The sequence below is a fragment of the Dama dama genome, chromosome X, assembly GCF_033118175.1.
Source record: "Dama dama isolate Ldn47 chromosome X, ASM3311817v1, whole genome shotgun sequence".
NCBI lineage: Eukaryota > Metazoa > Chordata > Mammalia > Artiodactyla > Cervidae > Dama > Dama dama.
In genome coordinates, this window is record NC_083714.1 from 77,572,628 (window position 1) to 77,592,913 (window position 20,286).

Consider the following 20,286-nt stretch of genomic DNA (forward strand, 5'->3'; position numbering starts at 1 on the left):
AGTCGTGTCTGACTGTTTGTGACCCCAAGGACTGTAGCCTGCCAGGTTCCTCTGTCCATGGGATTTTCCAGGCAAGAATACTTTAGTGGGTTGCCATTTCCTTCTCCAGGGGATCTTCCTGACCCAGGGGTTGAATCTGGGTCTCCTGCATTGCAGGCAGACTTTTCACCGACTGAGCTACCACCAGGGAAGATCTAGATAAGAGAGGCATAGTCTCTCTTGGCATAGGTAAGAGAGGCTGTAGTCTCTGCATAGGTCCCACTGTAAACACCACCCTTTTTTTTTCTCCCACAAACTTAAGACACATAGTCTCACAGAACATTAAGATTGAGAACAGTTATGTTATTAAACATAATAACATGTTTTATATGAGTATAAAATTCATAAGAGATCTGGAATTCATCTATAAGTGATGACTTTTATCACTTTTATCTTGTTAAATGAAAGATAGCTTATTAACAGCCAATATGTATGTTTCCTTGTGTTTTAGGGAAAAGGGAAAACAATTCTTGTTCAGAAGAAAAAAGTACTATATAAGATACATAAACTTTAGCTCTCTGTGATTCTAGATTTTAATGTATTTTTAATTTCATAAAGCCAATTGAACAGATGTATTTTCAGCAGTGCATCTATCAGTAAGCATAGGATTCTGTTTACCCTTTTGATATTTTCTTTCCTAACTTTCTACTGTATACTTTCTGGTTATACCTTGCAGCACATTGACTTTTATTTTTTCCTAAAAGGAAATACTTTTTTTTCTCTTCCTGCTTATCAGAACAGCCATGCTTATGATAAGAAATGTAGACAGTACAGAAGATATGAAGAATGCAAAATTTAAATTGATTAGATAATCTTTTTAAATCAGAAACAGTTTGAATCCTTTTGTGACCCCATGCACAGTAGCTCTTCTGTCCATGGAATTCTCCAGGCCAGAATACTGAAGTGGGTAGCCGTTCCCTTCTCCAGGGGATCTTCCAACCCAGGAATCGAACCCAGGTCTCCCACATCACAGGTGGATTCTTTACCAACTGAGCCACCAGGGAAGCCCTTGAATCCTTTCTGTTTGGTTTAAAAATGGCCTTCATAAGGTTTATCATCTGTACTTTGACCATCCAGTTAGTTACTTAGTATCCCAGCCTTAATTTATGCATAGTGTCAAAACTACTCTAATACTCGAAAACTAAAACAGCTCCTCCAGATTGCTCAATATGGTATCACTGTATAAACAAATTTGTTGCTGTTGTCTGAGAATCCCAAAGCTTTTTTTTTTTCCCTACCGCAGCTTCTAGTGTTGTAAGCACATTTTGCCTTTTTAAGTATTTGAATTGTTTATTGACAAAGGCAAAATCTGATCCTTCTGTAAATAGCTTGAAAAAAATTGAATTTCCCATTAGAGTTTATATAAGAGATAAACTTGAGTCCATATATTGGGAATTGTGTTATGGAAAAAGATTACACACACCCTGTATTTTTTTAAATTGTTTTCATAAGTTTCCAGTGGGGATTGGGAAGAAGAGAGTATATTTCAGAGGTCAAATTACCAAAGTTGAAGTGTTTTTCCCCAGAATGTGGGAACAGTATAGAAACTAGTTCAGTGTTTATACGTTTATGTACTACCCTTTTACAAGATGAAAGAATACTAGTTGTTATGATTATTAAACTAGAAACTAGAAGTTTCACTAAACTAGTTTTTCTACATTAGAAAGTTTTATAAATAAACCAATAAAATACAAAAAGTTTCTGAGATCTTGGAGACTTAAACTGGTTCTGATCTCATTTTTTTTTTTCCCTTTCCACTGAATATGTCCTCTTTGAAACGTATATCTTCCCTGGCCAAAGGTCGAGCCACTAAACCTGTCTTGCAAATGTATACTCTTGATCATAAGAAGAACCTAGTAAGAGTATTCATTATGTTTGTTACTATCAATACACTGGCAAGTTTTGTGCATTCTTTGATAGCCATATGCATTTTGTCTAAATATCCATGCACTCAAACGCAGTTACACACACACACACACACACACACACTCACTGACTGGGTCACACTTACTGAGTTTTTTACCAGAGACCTAAAATGAATACGTTTTTATGTGAAAAGTTAGGAGAGCATTGACTATAAACTTGGGCTCTCTGTTTTATCATATGCATATTTAGAAGAAAAGTTAGAATTCATTTAATAAATACATGTATTGGATATATTATACTGGCTCTTCTGTGGGTGCTACACATATATTGTTGAAAAGAGAGAAAGTCTCTGGTTGAGGCTTGGGGATGTTGAAGAGTGTTACAGATGGAGAGACAGTAGACAAAATTTAAGAGAATTATATGGCAATTGAGTGCCGCCAGAGATGGCACTGCTTAATCTTTTGATGATTTGAGCAAAGAGCCTAGGCAGCTGGAACTGTGTCAGGGGTCTAAGGTGGGATCTTTTGAAATATAGTAAGGTTAATATGAGTGGGACATTGTGAGCAAGTTGGTCAGGAGTGGCAATTGTGACAGTACCCCATTGAGACCTTGGTGAGCATACAAATGATTGCTACCTGCTCTTTGTAGCATCTCTGCATCCTAATAATTTTTTTATGAAAACTTTCTATCTTTTGAAATATGATTTCCTTCTGAGGATTGCTTTTTTACTTCTGTGGAAAAAGTACATCATGTTTATTTTTCTTTATTAGTTTGATGTTCTTGTATGATTAAACAGCTTTGATGATAGGACCTCAGCTGAAGGTCTAGAAAACTTTTTAAAAAATAATAAAATGAAGAATTAAAGCCAGGACACAGAATGTTCTGTGTGTAAAAATAGATTAAACAAGACTAATATATTAATTTGAACCCTTGCCATTTTCCTCCCTGATCTCCCTGCAAAGCTGTCTGAGCCTTATTTATCTTCAGAAGGCAGAGAAGGTCTTTTGTCACCTTCAGGAAAAACTGGTTAAAGCAAAGACCTACTGTTCATTTTTCATATATAGAATCCCACATGCATAATTTTAGAAATGAAAACATTGCCTTGTATTTTACATTTCAGAATTTGAGGAATATTTTCAGAGATTCACTTTTTTGTGTTTTGAAATTCTAAAACAAATACAGTTCAGATTTTATTCTTGCAGTTTCAAAATTAGTATAAATGAATATGTTTAAAATAGTTCTTCCATTCTGAAAGTAAAGAAATTAGATGAAGAGATACTTTCTGTTCTGTTGGATTTGTCTTGGGAACATTATATCCACACAGTACATTTCTCTTATAGCAACAGATGCAGTAACCCTGAAGTCTGTTTTCTTTCTTGTTACATTAGTTTTTAATTAAACAAAACAACTAGTCAGAGGCAGTTACCGTCTATGAAGATTTATTTTGGAAGTGACCTTCACTTTATTAGCTGAAGCAGTAATCAGCAGAATTAATAGAATAATTAAATTATATACAAATTCATAAATCATGAATAGTGCTATCAAAAAGTTCACCTAAAATGGGTCCTGTTGTTTTACAGGTACATTAAAAAATATCACAACTGCTAATTCCAACCTACCTTGATAGGCGCTGAAATTGCTTTCTTAAAGACTGTGTAGGATATGGGCTACCAGCCTGAAATTTTAACAACTGTTAATTTATCTGTAATGCAACTCGATGTCACCAGGGCAAAGTCGAAAGCGAGTACAGTGTTGGTATGTCCTCTTTCAGTAAAATCTGAATCATTTCTCTTACTTAGAATGTTAACACATTATACTTTGGTTATTTACTATTTAATAATATAGAGGTATTCCTAATACTTTTCAGATACTTAAATTATCACAGTGAAAATATAAACTTGAAAAATAAGCAACGGTCATTCACGTGAAATTAATATCAGGTCTGTTTAATGACTGAGAGTAAAGACAAATTTTTCTCACTTATGAACTTGTCTTCCTTTTGTCAAATTTAGAGAAAAGAAAGACAATGTCACTTTCAAAGAAACAAAATAAAATAATTACAGTGCATACTGAATTTTAATTTAAAAAATGACAACTTGCTTTCTAAATTCACAAAGTCTTGGATTTTTTTCAAAGATAAATTTACTCTATTTTAATAGGCTCTGACAGATGTAATGCCTGACTGCATAAAGCTGCAGTTAAAATTTAGCTGTCATCAGCTATAGGACATGAGTGATGGAGATCTACCATTCCCATACATGAAACTGTAAAAAAGTACAAAGCTCAGAAGCAAGAAATTTTACATGTGTCCCACTGTAATTAAGTTAAAAAGAACATACAAATCCAAGTTAAAAGTTTCTGAGAAATAAGCACTGAGTCCAATAACATATCTTTTTTTTTTCAAATATTAAACTGCCACTTTTATTACTTCTTTATAACAAGCTCAAGTAAAATTCACAAAAGCAACATAATATCTATTTTATTTTTATTTTTTTATATTTATATTTTATTTTATTATTCAGATAATTGTGTATATTTGTAGTATAATCTAACTCTTTGATGCCATTAACCCCAAACAATAGACATTTTAAACTGACAGAACTCAAATTAGTTGGGCTTCCCTGGTGGCTCAGAGGTTAAAGCGTCTGCCTGCAATGTGGGAGACCTGGGTTCGATCCCTGAGTTGGGAAGATCCCCTGGAGAAGGAAATGGCAACCCACTCCAGTATTCTTGCCTGGAGAATCTCGTGGACGGAGGAGCCTGGTAGGCTACAGTCCACAGGGGTCACAAAGAGTCGGACTCGACTGAGTGACTTAACTTTAACCATCTTTCTAAATTCCATATATAAGCGTTAATATACTGTATTGGTGTTTTTCTTTCTGACTTACTCTGTATAATAGGCTCGTTTCATTTACCTTATTAGAACTGATTCAAATGCATTCTTTTTAATAGCTGAGTAATATTCCATTGTGTATATGTGCCACAGCTTTCTTATTCATTCATCTGCTGCTGACCATCTAGGTTGCTTCCATGTCCTGGCTATTGTAAACAGTACTGCAATGAACATTGGGATTCACGTATCTCTTTCAATTCTGGTGCTCGGTGTGTATGCCCAGCAGTGGGATTCCTGGGTTGTGTGGCAGTTCTATTTCCAGTATTTTAAGGAATCTCCACACTGTTCTCCATAGAGGCTGTACCAGTTTGTATTCCCACCAACAGTGTAAGAGGATTCCCTTTTCTCTGCACCCTCGCTAGCATTTATTATTTGTAGACTTTTTGATAGCAGCCATTCTGACTGGTGTAAGATGGTACCTCATTGTGGTTTTGATTTGCATTTCTCTGATAAAGTGATGTTGAGCATCTTTTCATGTGTTTGTTAGCCATCTGTATGTCTTCTTTGGAGAAATGTCTGTTTAGTTCTTTGGCCCATTTTTTGATTGGGTCGTTTATTTTTCTGGAATTGAGCTGCAGGAGCTGCTTGTATATTTTTGAGATTAATTCTTTGTCAGGTGCTTCGTTTGCTATTATTTTCTCCCATTCTGAAGGCTGTCTTTGCACCTTGCTTATAGTTTCCTTCATTGTGCAAAAGCTTTTAAGTTTAATTGGGTCCCATTTGTTTATTTTTACTTTTATTTCCATTACTCTGGGGGGTGGGTCATAGAGAATCCTGGTGTGATTTATGTCAGAGTGTTTTGCCTATGTTCTTCTATAGGAGTTTTGTAGTTTCTGGTCTTACATTTAGATCTTTAATTCATTTTGAGTTTATTTTTGTGTATGGTGTTAGAAAGTGTTCTAGTTTCATTCTTTTACAAGTGGTTGGCCAGTTTTCCCAGCACCACTTGTTAAAGAGATTCTCTTTTCTCCATTGTATATTCTTGCCTCCTTTGTCAAAGATAAGGTGTCCATAGGTTCGTGGATTTATCTCTGAGCTTTGTATTGTGTTCCATTGATCTATATTTCTGTCTTTGTGCCAGTACCATACTGTCTTGATGACTGTAGCTTTGTAGTATAGTCTGATGTCAGGCAGGTTGATTCTTCTAGTTCCATTCTTCTTTCTCAAGATTGCTTTGGCTATTAGAGGTTTTTTGTATTTCCATATAAATTCTGAAATTATTTGTTCTAGTTCTCTGAAAAACACCTTTTGTAGCTTGATAGGCATTTCGTTAAATTTATTGATTGCTTTGGGTAGTATACTCAAGAAGATCCATATTTTAAATTGTAATGCACAACATCTTGAATAATAGTTGTTTAACATAGAGCGTTCATAACAAGGTAAATAAAAATTTCAAAAGAAGACTTAGTGAATAACTGAGGCATTGTATTGCAATGACAAATGTCTCCAGGGACCAGTCAAGTCATAGAAAGGAAGCGAACTAGGGGAGGAGATGGAGGGAATGGTAGCGATCACAGTGAACTCTTTAGCATAGGGCACATTTAGAGGAAGCAGCTGCTATACGACCATTAGTCTTAATTGCAAACCCATTGTTGTCAAATTTTCTCTTATGCAAAGATGCCAGAGGTCCAGATTGTGTATGCCAGGGGAATATTTTTTAATTGTGAGGTCATTCAAAACTTATCTATAGGCAGATTTATCCCATGGACTTCCAGTTGGCAACTCCTTGTTGTAGATAAATGACAATTTTTACATGTACATTTAAGAGGAGGATATTTTTCACCAAACTGAGTTTTTTAAAACTTATTATAGCCATTCCACAATTTTTCTTCATTGCATCAATTCATTCTTCATTGCATCATCTTTATTGCAATTTTTCACCACATCATCATAGTTAACAACTGTGGTAGGTAGTGTATTTATACCACGCACATACCATTCCCTAAGTCTAGGCTTGGATTTTATTATGGTTGTTGTTTAGTCACTAAGTCATGTCCAGCTCTTTGCGACCCCAAGGACTGCAGCACATCAGACTTCCCTGGCATTCACTATCTCCTGTAGGTTGCTCAAGCTCATGTTCATTGAGTCAGAGTTGCCATCCAACAGTCTCATCCTCTGTATTTTGAGTTACTATATAAATTGAACAGCCCTTAAGGAAACCACAAGTGTTCCAGTGGAATTTTTCTTGTCACAAATTGACAGCCTAGAAATATTGGGGTTAACCTTTGACTCTGTCCTAATTACTGTGTTATTTCTTCTCAATTTCTTGGAGATATGCTTTCCTCAGTTTGCACTGTTCTGTCCTGATCCAGGACTTATCACTTAACTGAATTCCTGCTGTAACCCCTGGCAGCTCTCCTGCTCCCAGTATCTACCACCTTCTTTGAGCTGACATGTCACTTCCAGTGGCATTCTGTTGTCTGCTACATCAAGTCCAAAGGCTTCTATTATCACATTCCATAATCATGTGATCATTCAACTCCTTCTTGTCTTTTCCAAATTTGTCTGTCCATTCAGTTATTGGGCTTCCCTGGTAGCTCAGCTAATAAAGAATCTGCCTGCAATGTAGGAAAACCCACTCAATTGGTGGGTCAGGAATTGAGATCCCCTGGAGAAGAGATAGACTACTCACTCCAGTATTCTAGGGCTTCCCTAGTCGCTCCGATGGTAAAGAATCTGTCTGTAATGCAGGAGACCTGGGTTCCATCCCTGGATTGGTAAGATCACCGAGCGAAGGGAATGCCTACGCTCTTCTGTATTCTAGCCTAGAAAATTCCATGGACAGAGGAGCCTGACGGGCTACAGTCCATGGGGTCACAATGAGTTGGAGATGACTGAGCAACTTTCACTTTACTTTCAGTTATTTAGATATCTATGTGCATTCTCACCTTTCCTTATATTTTCTCATGTTTTAGAGAGAAACGTGCCCTCACCCTCAACAGCCTAACCTACTCCTTTTCAAGGCTTGATTCAAGGTTAGCCATCAGATCTCCCTCCACTACCTCTGGCTGCAAGAAGTGCTGTGCTTTTCAGCAAGTAGTTTAACTTCTCTGATTCTATAACAGGAAATTGATCCAGCTCTTGTAAAGATTTTCTCTGGTTGTGACATTCTTTAACCCCATATCTTTAAACATGTTGACTTTTTTCTTCTCTAAGCTCCTTTATAATGCTTTTAGTCTCTACCATATAATCTTCAGTTTTTCTCTCATTATTACACTTAATAATGTCATTTGTCTCACATGCTTAACAAAGGGCTGAGTCCGTACCTTATACTTTTGCATCTATTGTAAATTAATGCAGTGCAGGTGACTAGTTGGTTAATTTGAGCACTCTCAGTCTTTTACACAGCCCGAGGTGAATCATGGCTGATAGCTCTATCCTCAGGTCCCAGCCAGTACTGTTAACCTTTGCACTGAAAAGGTTTGCAAGCCTTTTCTAGGATTTGTCTAACAGAAGTGACTATCCTTTGTTTTATTTTACTATATGAATTGCTATGTGCCAACAAAGGAAAAAGTGAGTATCTTGGATTGCAGAGACCTGGGTCACTTTTGTGTGTGAACTGTCTCAGTTTAAAATGTGAGAGACTTGAGCAGAGGTTTAGTTTGGGAAGGGCAGTTGAAGAAAATCAGTTGCCTTGGGGTATAGAGAAGGTGTAGAGGGTACATAGTTTAAAGAAGGAGCCCAAGGAACCACAGAGGAATAAGGCTAACTATTTGACCTGAGAGTTAATTTTGTGATAAATAGCTAAAGGGTGAAGTTATTGAACATATAACCCACAGGAGGAAAGAATATGGTTTTGTGAGGTAATTATACCTCATCATCTAACAGGGTTCTTTGAGAGGGGTAAAAAAAGTGTGTACAAGAAGAAGCCAGTGAACTTCAGATTTTCAAAAAGCCTTTGATAGATTTTGTACCAATGACTGCTTTAAGAAATGTCCTCTCAAACCAGAATTGAAAGAGACACATGTACCCCAATGTTCATTGCAGCACTGTTTACAATAGCGAGGACATAGAAGCAACCTAGGTGGTCATCAGCAGACAAATGGATAAGAAAGCTGTGGTACATATACACATTGGAATATTATTCAGTCATTAAAAAGAATGCATTTGAATCAGTTCTAATGAGGTGGATGAAACCGGGGCCTATTATACAGAGTGAAGTAAGTCAAAGAAAAACACCAATAGAGTATACTAACTAATGTGGAATTTAGAAAGATGGTAACGATGACCCTATATGCGAGACAGCAAAAGAGACACAGATATAAAGAACAGTCTCTGTGGGAGAAGGTGAGGGTGGGATGACTTGAGAGAATAGCATTGAAACATGTATATTATCATGTGTGAAACAGATCTCCAGTCCAGGTTCGATGCATGAGATAGGGTGCTCAGGGCTGGTGCACTTGAATGACCCTGAGGGACGGGATGGGGAGGAAGGTGGGAGGGGGGGTTCAGGATGGGGAACACATGTACACCCATGGCTGATTCATGTCAGTGTATGGCAAAAACCACTACAATATTGTAAAGTAATTAGCCTCCAATTAGTAAAGAAAAAGAAATGTCCTCTCACCATGGGGTTGGGAATATTGTTTAGTCATGTGTAGAGATCTAGTTTTGGAGAAGGAAATGGCAGCCCACTCCAGTACTCTTGCCTGGAAGAATCCCATGGATGCAGGAGCCTGGTAGGCTGCAGTCCATGGGGTCGCTAAGAGTCAGCGCGACTGAGCGACTTCACTTTCACTTTTCACTTTCATGCATTGGAGAAGGAAATGGCAGCCCACTCCAGTGTTCTTGCCTGGAGAATCCCAGGGACAGGGGAGCCTGGTGGGCTGCCGTCTATGGGGTCGCACAGAGTCAGACATGACTGAAGCAACTTAGCAGGAGCAGCAGCAGCAGCAGCAGAGATCTAGTTTAAATAGAAGGAAGGAACAAATGGGTGGTTTAAAATGAGCTCTTACCTTCATGGAGAGTTTTTTACAGTAGGCTTTGTTTGTTTTTAGCATTTTTATAAATAATTGAAGAGTCAACACAGTAACTCCGGTTGCTTCTCAATTTATAGTTGACATTGAGAGCTTGTAGATAGTAAAATATAATACTAAGCTGAAGAGTATTATCTGAAGGACTGTTTTAGAAGGCAGTGTGAGAAGGCAGAAAAATGGAATGCAAGACTATATCTCTAAGAAGATGGCTGCACACATATATTTCGACTCATGGAAGAGATCCAGGAGTCATTATGTAGGGATCTCTGAAGATACTTGCCTTGGATATTCATGTATCTGCATTCAGAAGGACCTACATAATTCTGGATGTAATCATAAAAATCTGTTATTGCTGGATTGAAAATTGATGCCTCTTTACCCGTGTTATTTGTACAATTTGAGTTTTGAAGATTAGGTGGCAAATGGATCAAGGATTTGAATAAGAATTATTCAAATAAGAGATGAGTATATCATATCAAACGTAGCTCAGTTGCTCAGTCATGTCTGACTCTTTGCGACCCCATGGACCCCATAGAGTCCAGCCTGCCAAGCTCCTCTGTCCATGGGATTATCCTGGCAAGAATACTGGAGTGGGTTGTCATTTCCTCCTCCAGGGCATCTTCCTGACCTAGGGATCGAACCTGCTAACCCATGTCTCCTGCGTCTCCTGCAGAGGAGATTCTTTACCAGTGAGCCACCTAGGAAGCCCGAGTATATCAGCAGAGAAAGTCTGAGAAAGGAAATTAAAAGAAATCTCATGAAGAGCATAAGTTGGTTTACTGTAGACTTGTTTGCTACATCCCAAAAGTTTGAACAAAAGGCTTTCTTTTGAATTTGAAAGATCTGTTTTTAAATGAATTTGCTTTAGCAGACATGTGGCAAATAAGAAACATGAGGCTATTAGCCTGAGTGTTCAGACTGAAAAGTTCTAGTTTATCAACAACTTAGTTTAAATTATAATTTGTTTAAAGAGTAGTCAGTAAATACCAGTCAGTGCTTTCTCATCAAAAGCTCTGTGGATATCATTGTGATAGGCTATATTGAAGAATCATTGAATTGGCATAGTGATTCTGACCCTTATATAAACCAGGGAGCCATTTTATACAAGAACTGTAGATACAGAACCTAGGTTGTGACCCAAGCACGTAAATTGACCCCCAATACTTTGGGAAGACTTTATTTTTTAAAAATTGAATGATGACTTGTACTCTATAATTTGTGCTAATTTATTCTTGGCCCCTGGTGCAGTTATTAATACAGATCTGTTTCTGTCATCCAATACATAGTTTTATTGTGACTTTTCCTATAGAAGGTTAAATTTAAGGACAGGTGGAAAAGCTGGGGAAATAAAAGAGAATATATCATCCACAGAATGTCACCAAGAACAGAGAAAGCTAGATATATGGCTGAGATCTATAAAATAGGGACAGTTTCTGGGAGTGAGCTTTATGAAGGCGATGTATTGCTTTTTGACAGCTTTTTCTAAGTTAAGCATGATGATAATGCCTTCCCAGAGTGATACCAGTGCCTAAAGGGCAATCCATCTGCCCACAGCCTTCTCAGTGAGTGTGAAACTTGCATCAAAAGACCCACTGGACTCAGATACTTGTATCATATAATTTCTTGAATTATCAACAGTGCTATGCCCTTCCAAGTACATGGTAACTCCTTGAAAGCACAGAAACTAATCTCTTCATTATGCCCTCCCATGCAGAAATTAGTATTAAATAGTAATTTTGAAGAATGCTCAGGAGTTGTGGTCACTGAGTTGGTAAGACTTAGCTGACCCTAATAACCACACACCAGGTGGAAGAAGAGCATTTCTGCAGAAGCCCTTCAAAGCACTTATTGTACAGCAATACTCTTATCAGACTTGAGCAGTACCATTTGATGGTCACACATTTCAGAGGGGAGACTGCTCTCATGGATAGGTATATTACCTTAAATTTGTCTTCAGGAAGACATATTCCTGCTACATCTAGTCCATCAGCAATTCTTGTCAGAGTTATGTCTTAAATATGTCCCCAGTCTCTCCACTTCATCTCTCTTGCCATGACCCTACTTCAGGCCAGCATCATCTCTCACTGGTCTACTGCAGACATAACTGGCCTCCCCTTTTCTACTCTTGCCCCATTGAGAATTCTCTGAACAGCAGCCAGGCTCATCTTTTTTTTTTTTTTTTTTAATACAAATCTGATTATGTCACTGTCCTGCTCAAAATCTTCTGGTGGTTTCTCATTGTACTTAGAATAAAATTTAAAGTCTTCCCTTTAACCTTTGAAGCCCTGCATGGTCAAGCCCCTGACTATCTCTGTGACCCCATTTCCTGTGATATTTCTCACTAGTCACTGTGTTCCAGCCCTGCTTGCTCTCTGTCTCTCTCCCTCAAATACACTGAGCTACTCTTCACTTCTACATTTTCAAATTTGCTGTTTCTTCTGCTAAGTATATTCTTCCTCCAGATCTTCATGTGGTTGATTTCTTCTGGTCACCTAGGTCTTAACTCAAATGTCAGTTCCTCAAAGAATTATCCTGTCTAATCCTTATTATCCTGTCTAATGTTCAAATCCCTGCATCACCCTCACATTATCCTGTTTTATTGTTTCAGAACACATCACTATCTTCTATTACCTTATTTCTTGTTTATTGTCTCTGTTGTGCATTAGATAAGTTGTGTGTCAACAGGACAGCATTTGTCTTGTTGACTTTGTATCCCTGATATCCAGAACTATAGCTGATACATAGTAGGTCTAGTTTCATAAATATTTGGGAATGAAGAGGTAAATCTCAGTGCTTATCAGCATCAGCAGTTCACTTGCAACTGTCACAGTTTCCTCTGGGGAAGGTAGTTGACTTGACCAGGTACCCAAGTTGCTTAAATTGTATTAGAAGAAAATACAGGCCTTGAACACCTAGAGGCAGATTGTCATACTCAGTATCAACAACCTCAGATATGTAGATGATACCACCTCTAATGGTAGAAAGCAAAGAACTAAAGAGCTTCTTGATGAAGGTGAAAGAGGAGACTGATAAAGCTGGCTTAAAACTCAACATTCAGAAAACTAAGATCATGGCATCTGGTCACATCTCTTCATGGCAAATAGAAGGGGAAAAAGTGGAAACTGACAGATTTTATTTTCTTGGGCTCCAAAATCACTGTGGACAGTGACTGCAGCCACAAAATTAAAAGACGCTTGCTTCTTGAAAGGAAAGTTATGTCTAACTTGAGCAACCTATTAAAAAGTAGAGACGTCACTTTGCCAACATCACTTTGTCCATATAGTCAAAGCTGTGGTTTTTGCACTAGTTATGTACGGTTGTGAGAGTTGGACCATAAAGTATGCTGAGCATCGAAGAATTGATGCTTTCGAACTGTGATGCTGAAGAAGACTTTTGAGAGTCCCTTGGACAGCAAGGAGATCAAACCAGTAAATCCTAAAGAAAATCAATGCTGAATATTCATTGGAAGGACTGATGCTGAAGCTCCAATACTTTGGCCATCTGATGTGAAGAGCTGATTCATTGAAAAAGACCCTGCTGCTGGGAAAGATTGAGGGCAGGAGGAGAAAGGGGTAACAGAAGATGAGATGGTTGGATGGCATCACTGACTCAATGGACATGAGTTTGAGAAAACTCCAGGAGATAGTGAAGGATAGGGAGGCCTGGTGTGCTGCAGTCCATGCGGTTGAAGAGTTGGACACAACTTAGTGCCTGAACAACAACGTTCCAGCAATGTGAGAAATTAAGCCAACTGTACAGTTAGATGTTGTAGTCCTTGTAAGACCACCCGTACTTCTGACACAATCTACACATTTGGGGTATTCCCAAAACCAGTCTCAGTTTTGGTGGTTCATTAGAAGGACTCCCAGAACTCACTAAAAGCTGTTAACTCACAGTTATGCTTTATTGCAGGGAATGGGTATAAATTGAGATCAGTCAAGGGAAGAAGTGTGTAAGATAGAGTTCAGGGTGGCTCCACATGTAGAGCTTTCAGTTGTCTTCTCCCCATGGAGTCAGGACAGTGTTACTCTCCTGGCATTGTTGTATAGAAGTATTCACAAAGGATGGCTAAACAGGGAAGCTCAGCTGAGCTTCAACTGTCCAGAACTTTCATTGGAGCTCCATCACTCAGGTGTGACTGATTTACCCATGGAGCTGATCTCAGTCTCCAGCCCCACCAGAGGTTAACTGATATCACAGTTCCCAAAGTCTCCATCCTAAATCAAACTTCGGTCTTTCTTAGTCTTAGACTAGTCCGTACCCTAAGACTCTCTGGTATGGCCAGTCCCCACCGTCAGTCATACTGTTAGACTGTCTGGTGACCCAAGGTCCACGGACAAACAAAGACATATCTTTCAGGCTTGACATTTCAAGGGCTTAGAGATCACTTCTGAGAGGCCAAAGACAAAGGCTAGATGTCTTTGTGGGCCAGGTTAAATTCTTTATCACACATATGAATGTACTATATTTTCTTTGGTTCATTGTCCTCTTGATGGATATTTCTGTTACATGTGATGTATATCAAATAGTACCTATTTCTTTAATGAATGAGTGCTTTATGTAATACTGTGTGCCAAGCACTGTGTAACTTTTTTTCAAATAGTAACTCATTTAATTCCCAGAAGAATCCTATATGAGATAAATGCTATTATTCTCATTATACAGATGAAAATAGGATACTGAAAGGTCACATAACCGCTAGATGGACTAGCTGGGATATAAACTCAGGCAGTCAGAATCCTTCCTCATAACCACTATGATATGCTGTCTAAAAAACAATACAGCAAAAATATATTTATGCACATCTTTTGTATATATATATATCTGAGAGTCTGTAAGATTTATGCCTAATAGTAAAATTGCTGCACTGTAGGCATATGCATCTTCAACTTTATTAGACATGGCCAAATTATTATCCAAACTGATAGTTTTAAAATAATTTGTAAGATATTTGTATATATCTTTCCTAGTCCATGGCTTTTCACTTTCTTTTATTGTCCAGATGTTTATCACTTAAAAATACTTTTTTCAACATTTTCTCTACGATTTAGCTTTTTGTATCTTATTTAAGAAATGTTTCTTTCCCCTGAACTCAAGTATATATCCTCATATATTCTAGAAGCTTTGTCTTTTTATATTTATACTTTCATCTACCTGGGCTTGATTCTGTATATGGTATAAAACAATTGTCTCAAAACCACTTGTTCAGTGATCCATTCTTTCCCCACTGGTCTGTAATGCCACCTCTGCCATAATCATTTTCATATACTTATGGGTCTTATATTAGTTTGCTATCACTGCCATAATAAATCACCACAAACTTATTAGCTTAAAACCATGCAAGTATGTTATCTCACAGTCCTGGGTGTCAGAAGCCTAAAATGAATAGGCTGGGCTCCTTCTCTCTTGGGGCTGTAGGAGAGAATCTATTTCTTGTCTTTTCCAGCTTATAAAGGCCCCCTGCATTCCTTGACTTGTGACCCCCTTTTAGCAGTGGCATCACTCTGACCTCTGCTTCCATCTGCAAATCTTCACTGACTTTGACCTTTCTGCTTCCTCTTTTAAGATACCTTTCTGATGACATTGCATCCACTGGGATAATCTAGGATAATTTCTCCATCTCATGATCTTTAATTTAATCACATCTTCAGAGTTCCTCTTGCTGTAGCCACAGGTTCCAGGGATTAGGATGTGGACATCTGTGATGGGAGCATTATTCAGTCTACCACAGGCTTCTTCCTGGACGTTCCATCATTCTTAATGTTTTTAATCCATCCCTTTTTAGCATACTCATTTTAACTATCTGAATAAGGTTTTGTGGGAATCTAATCCTTCTGTTTGTTATGTCCATTAATTCTCACTCAGGATAAGATGTATTTCTTCATCTGTTGTATTAGATTATAAGCTCATCATAAGGGAACTCTGTCTTTGATAATTTCATGTAGCCTGGATCGAGGTCATATTGTTCTAGAAAGTTTTAGCAGTTGCTTCCACAAAATTTCCCAGGGTACTACTGACCCAGGTGGGGCCAGTGGTAAAGAATCAGACTGCCAGTGCAGAAGACACAAGAGACATGGATTCTATCTCTGGGTCAGGAAGATCCCCTGGAGTACGAAGTAGCAACCCACTCAGTATTCTTGCCTGGAGAATTCCATGGACAGAGGAGCCTGGCAGGTTACAGTCTTTGGGGCTGCAAAGAGTCAGACACAGCTGAGCTATTGAGCACACATACTGGCACAGAGCCATTTTTCATGATGTTTTATTGGTTAGTGAGTGAAGTTGCTCAGAGTTTCTCAAATCATGTAGTAGTGTAATTTCAGATTTCCAGTCTGTGTGAGAGAAGACCACTGGTTATAAATACAGAAGAATATACATCCTTGAAGGTGGATTCTTTACCACTGAGCCATTGTGGAAACCCACACAGGGCTTTAGATAAAACAATTTAACGTTTTCTCTCTCTTGTAGTCAATGGATTTTCTCCCTTGATCACCTTTTCACTCAAGTATAGTCCTTTATGGATCCAGATGTTTTTAGAGAATATCTCATTCTCTATTCCCTGCCTTGTTTGAATCCTAAGGCTTCTCCTTTCCCTACATGGGCATTAAAACTCCAGCCCCTAGATTCTTGAGTTAGGCAAACTCATTAGAGCTTCTGTAGCATTAACTCCTGTGCTTATTGCTCTGGTTTTCAGTTCCTGATTTAATTTGTGCTTACTTTTATGGTAAGTAAAATTTCCAGGGCCTTCCCAGCTTGTTTTTTCCTTAGCATTTCTTTATGGTCACTTCTGTTGTGGGGGGGTCTCATCCATCACCTCCTGAGGCTATTTGTAGCCTATATACTTTAGGTAGTCAGTGGCTGGTTTGGGAGTCGGGGATAACTGAGTTTTATTTAGGGATACTTTCAGCTTGGTCACAATTCTAGGTTTTCATGTTGTATTATTAGCACTAATACCTCTGCTGCATTAAAATATTAATCTTATCTCTGAGATATTCTTAATACCATGATAGAAAAGATAATAAATTATCAAAATCTTTTTTTCTCTAAGACCAGTTAAATTTATTAGATGTTAGATATTTTAAAAAACATTATTTTACCTTAATTTTCAACTCAAGAATTCTAATCCTCATTTTCCTATTCTCTTCCTAGAATGTGTGCAGTGTTTGGTGGAATCTATTGTCTTCGCCATTCAGTACAATGCCTTGTAGTGGACAAAGAATCTGGAAAGTAAGGATGATATAAGTTACCTTCCTATATTTGCACCCCCAAGCACAAGTGAAAAATGCTAAAGTCGATTTTTTAAAAATGATTCTTCAAAGATCCTCCTTGGTGTTAATAACATATCAACCTTGATTAAAAGTAATTTGTGTTTAGATCCTCCAGAACAAGGAAAGTGAGTTCAGAATATAGAAACTAAATTAATTTCCCTGCAATATGGCTATAGCTCCTGATCATCCAAGCTCGGAAGACAAATCATTTCAGCTGCTGGGGGTGGGTGATGAGTGATGTTAGTTTTCCTTGTGGCCTTACCTCCTCTAATTGATTTTCATCAGATGACAACAAAGCCCTCTGTTATTGCATTTTTAAAAATGGATCTCACCTAAAGACTCATCAGATTAATCTCTGCTGATAATGCATGTCACTCCAAGAGAAAATACTTTAATGATTTTTAGGTAGATTGTTGTCATAAACTATGCTGCCCTGTTATCTGAGGATGAATTCCTTTACAACCGTATCAGGCTTGCAGGCTGGTTTAGGATTGAAATAAGAATGTACCTACTTTTAAAGAAAGCTGAACATGATCGCTTTATCTCTTCATTTTTATATTTCAGTTATATTTTTCTAGGACTTATTATTCAGTTACTAAAATATGTTCTTATCTAAATTACACTAAGTAGTATTTTTTTATTTCTGGGCTTTACATTTAAACATAAATGGGTTAACTGCATCAAATTTTAGGAGCTGTTTAAATTGCTATGTATTTTTCTTTTTTTAAGCATTTACTGACCTATATCTCTTGTATGACTGTTTTTAGGGATATATAAAGAAGTAGTATTGTTCAGGTCATAAAATATCTTAATATATGGAACTAGAAGCTTAAAAATATAAAATTTAAGCTGTTTTTTCATTTTACAATAATTTTGTATAGTCTAAGCAGCATAAGGTGTTAATTTCTTATAGGCCAGTTATAGTGCAATAACTAATATTTTGAGATATGGTGGAGAACAAATTCAACTAGAATATATAATATTTAGACAAGGAAAGTAATTAGTATAAGATAAAATAGGCACATGGTTTAAAAGCATATAATTATCTTTAGCACTTTAACAGAAAGGTACTACATAAGTGAAACATTAATAATTTACAGTGAAAAATCTACCCCACAGGACCAAGATATATTGATACGTGAGGACTCTCTGGAGGTTCATGAAGGAATAGTTGTCTTTATGATTCTTAGAGTCATTTTCCCTTATGCATTCATTTTGAAGCATGAGTTATGTATCCATGATAGAAAGCTAGATAATGAATTGCTTGTTTGGTGCTTATTTACTTAGATTCTTTTACCTTTTGGAGGCCTCATTCCAGTCCCACATGTTACTCTTAGTGACATAAAGAATTTGCATGGCTCATGTTTGTTTTTTGTTTTTCTTAAAGGATCTGTTAGTACAGTAAAAAGCATCTGTTGCACTAAAGGCTGCATTTACCTTAACTTTGACTTAGTTTTTATTACAAACTCTAAAAAGAGGAATTTTTCTGTGTGGTCTGCTGCAGATTTTGGACTGCAACAGATAGCTGAGGGCCCAGGCTCTGAAGACCAAAGTTTGGTAGTTTTCAAATTTTAATGTGTCTGTAAATCACTAGGTAATAGGTAAACTTGTAAAACGAAATGCCCATTTCTGTGCCTCATGCTGGCAGAGTGAAATTGGATAATGTGCTTAGAGTGGAGCCAGGAAATTTGCAGTTTTAAGGGACACCTTCAGCTGAATATAATGTAGGTGCTCCTTAGATGAAACCAAGAAACACTGATCTGTAAGGTAAAGTTCAAGATTTAGCCAGTGGTACTATGTTCCATGATGGACTAGGGACTCTAGGTCTTAATTCATTTCTTTTGTATCTTTGTAGAAAGACCTTAAACGTAATAATTATTCTTTAACAACTCTTAAGGCATGCAATGGTCAGGTAACCCTGGAGTAAAAGGAGACCTGGAACTCTGTCACTGCCATGAGGGACAGTGGGCAAGTCACTTGTCTCTGGGCCAGTTCCTTTGGCTATGAGTTAGATGGACTCTGTGGTAGTTTTCAGGTCTCTTCCCAGATATGACATGCTTTAGTTGAGTTACTGAAAGTACTTAGAAAGTACTTGGTTTTCCTTAGCACTTAGAAATAAATTATCTTAAAATGTTTTATATGCCCAAATATAGTCCATTCTCACATATTGGGTAACCTTAAGTCCAGTGAAAAATTTTAAAAAATGTTAGAACAGATTGTATGTGTCTACTTTAATGATTGTAAATGAAATAGCAAAATGGCTACTTAACGCTGTTTATTATTACTTTACTAGAATGTCAATTTTCCAATGAATATCTTTTTATTGTCCATCTTGGGTGTTTAAGATATAGCCATTTTGTATTCTGTGCATGATTCTCATATTGGAAAACTTATTCCAAGCCATAAATATTTCCTTAATAGTGGGACAGTTAAAAATTTTTCCTGCATTTATAATATTCATGATAGGTACAGTATTCTCACTATATTAAATTGTATAAGTGATCTTTAAAAAGTTTCTTTTAAGAGACAACCAATACTTCAAAACTGTAAATTCATATCTTCACTAAAAATCCATTTTATCAAGTCAAAGAGTCTCTATAAGCATCTAAAGCAAGCATTGACTGAAGTTGACTCAGGCTAATTTATCTTTCCCAAATACTATTACTTTGTCATTCAAAATCAAATAATTGAGAGACCTACCAGTAATAGATATTTTGTCAGGATTTGAATATAAAGTGAGGGATAATTTTTTGAGGGAAAAACCTTGAGTTTATATTTGGGCATATCCAGCATACATTTCTTTTTAAGCAATCCAGGTTGACTCAAACAATTGTTTATTCTAAGTTTTATAGGCTTATTAATCAAGGAATTTGCAAATATTTGCATTTGTCTCCTTATGGTTTTAGATTGTTTTGTCTCCCCTGTTTTCCTGTATGGAACACTTGGCATCCTCTTTCCTCTTTGGTGTGTTAAGAGCTACCCATGCTTCAGGTGCTTAGACCTCATGCTCAGACCTCAGAGGTCTAAGTTTATTTCCTGATCCCACAGACTAGATCAGAACCCTCTGCCAACCCCACAACTAAGGTCCCCCCATATGATTGTAAATTCTCTGTAAGAAAAGGCAGGATCTGACTGCTATAGTATCCCCAGAATCAAGGCAGGTTCCTATCATCCATTATATTCAATAGATTTAAGTTTAAAAAATGAATGAAGATTAAAAATTGATGATAGCTTTTTTGTGTTTTTC

The 20,286-nt window shown here is 37.2% G+C and overlaps 1 protein-coding gene across 1 annotated transcript in view; it reads left to right on the top strand.

Annotated features, from left to right (window-relative positions):
- The window catches only part of CHM (CHM Rab escort protein), a 233,557-nt gene that overhangs the window by 148,556 nt on the left and 64,715 nt on the right, over positions 1 to 20,286 (top strand). The window contains exon 9 of the mRNA XM_061137379.1: positions 16,921 to 16,998. Within this exon, the coding sequence (XP_060993362.1) occupies positions 16,921 to 16,998 (78 nt within the window). The remainder of the gene's footprint in view (positions 1 to 16,920; positions 16,999 to 20,286) is intronic.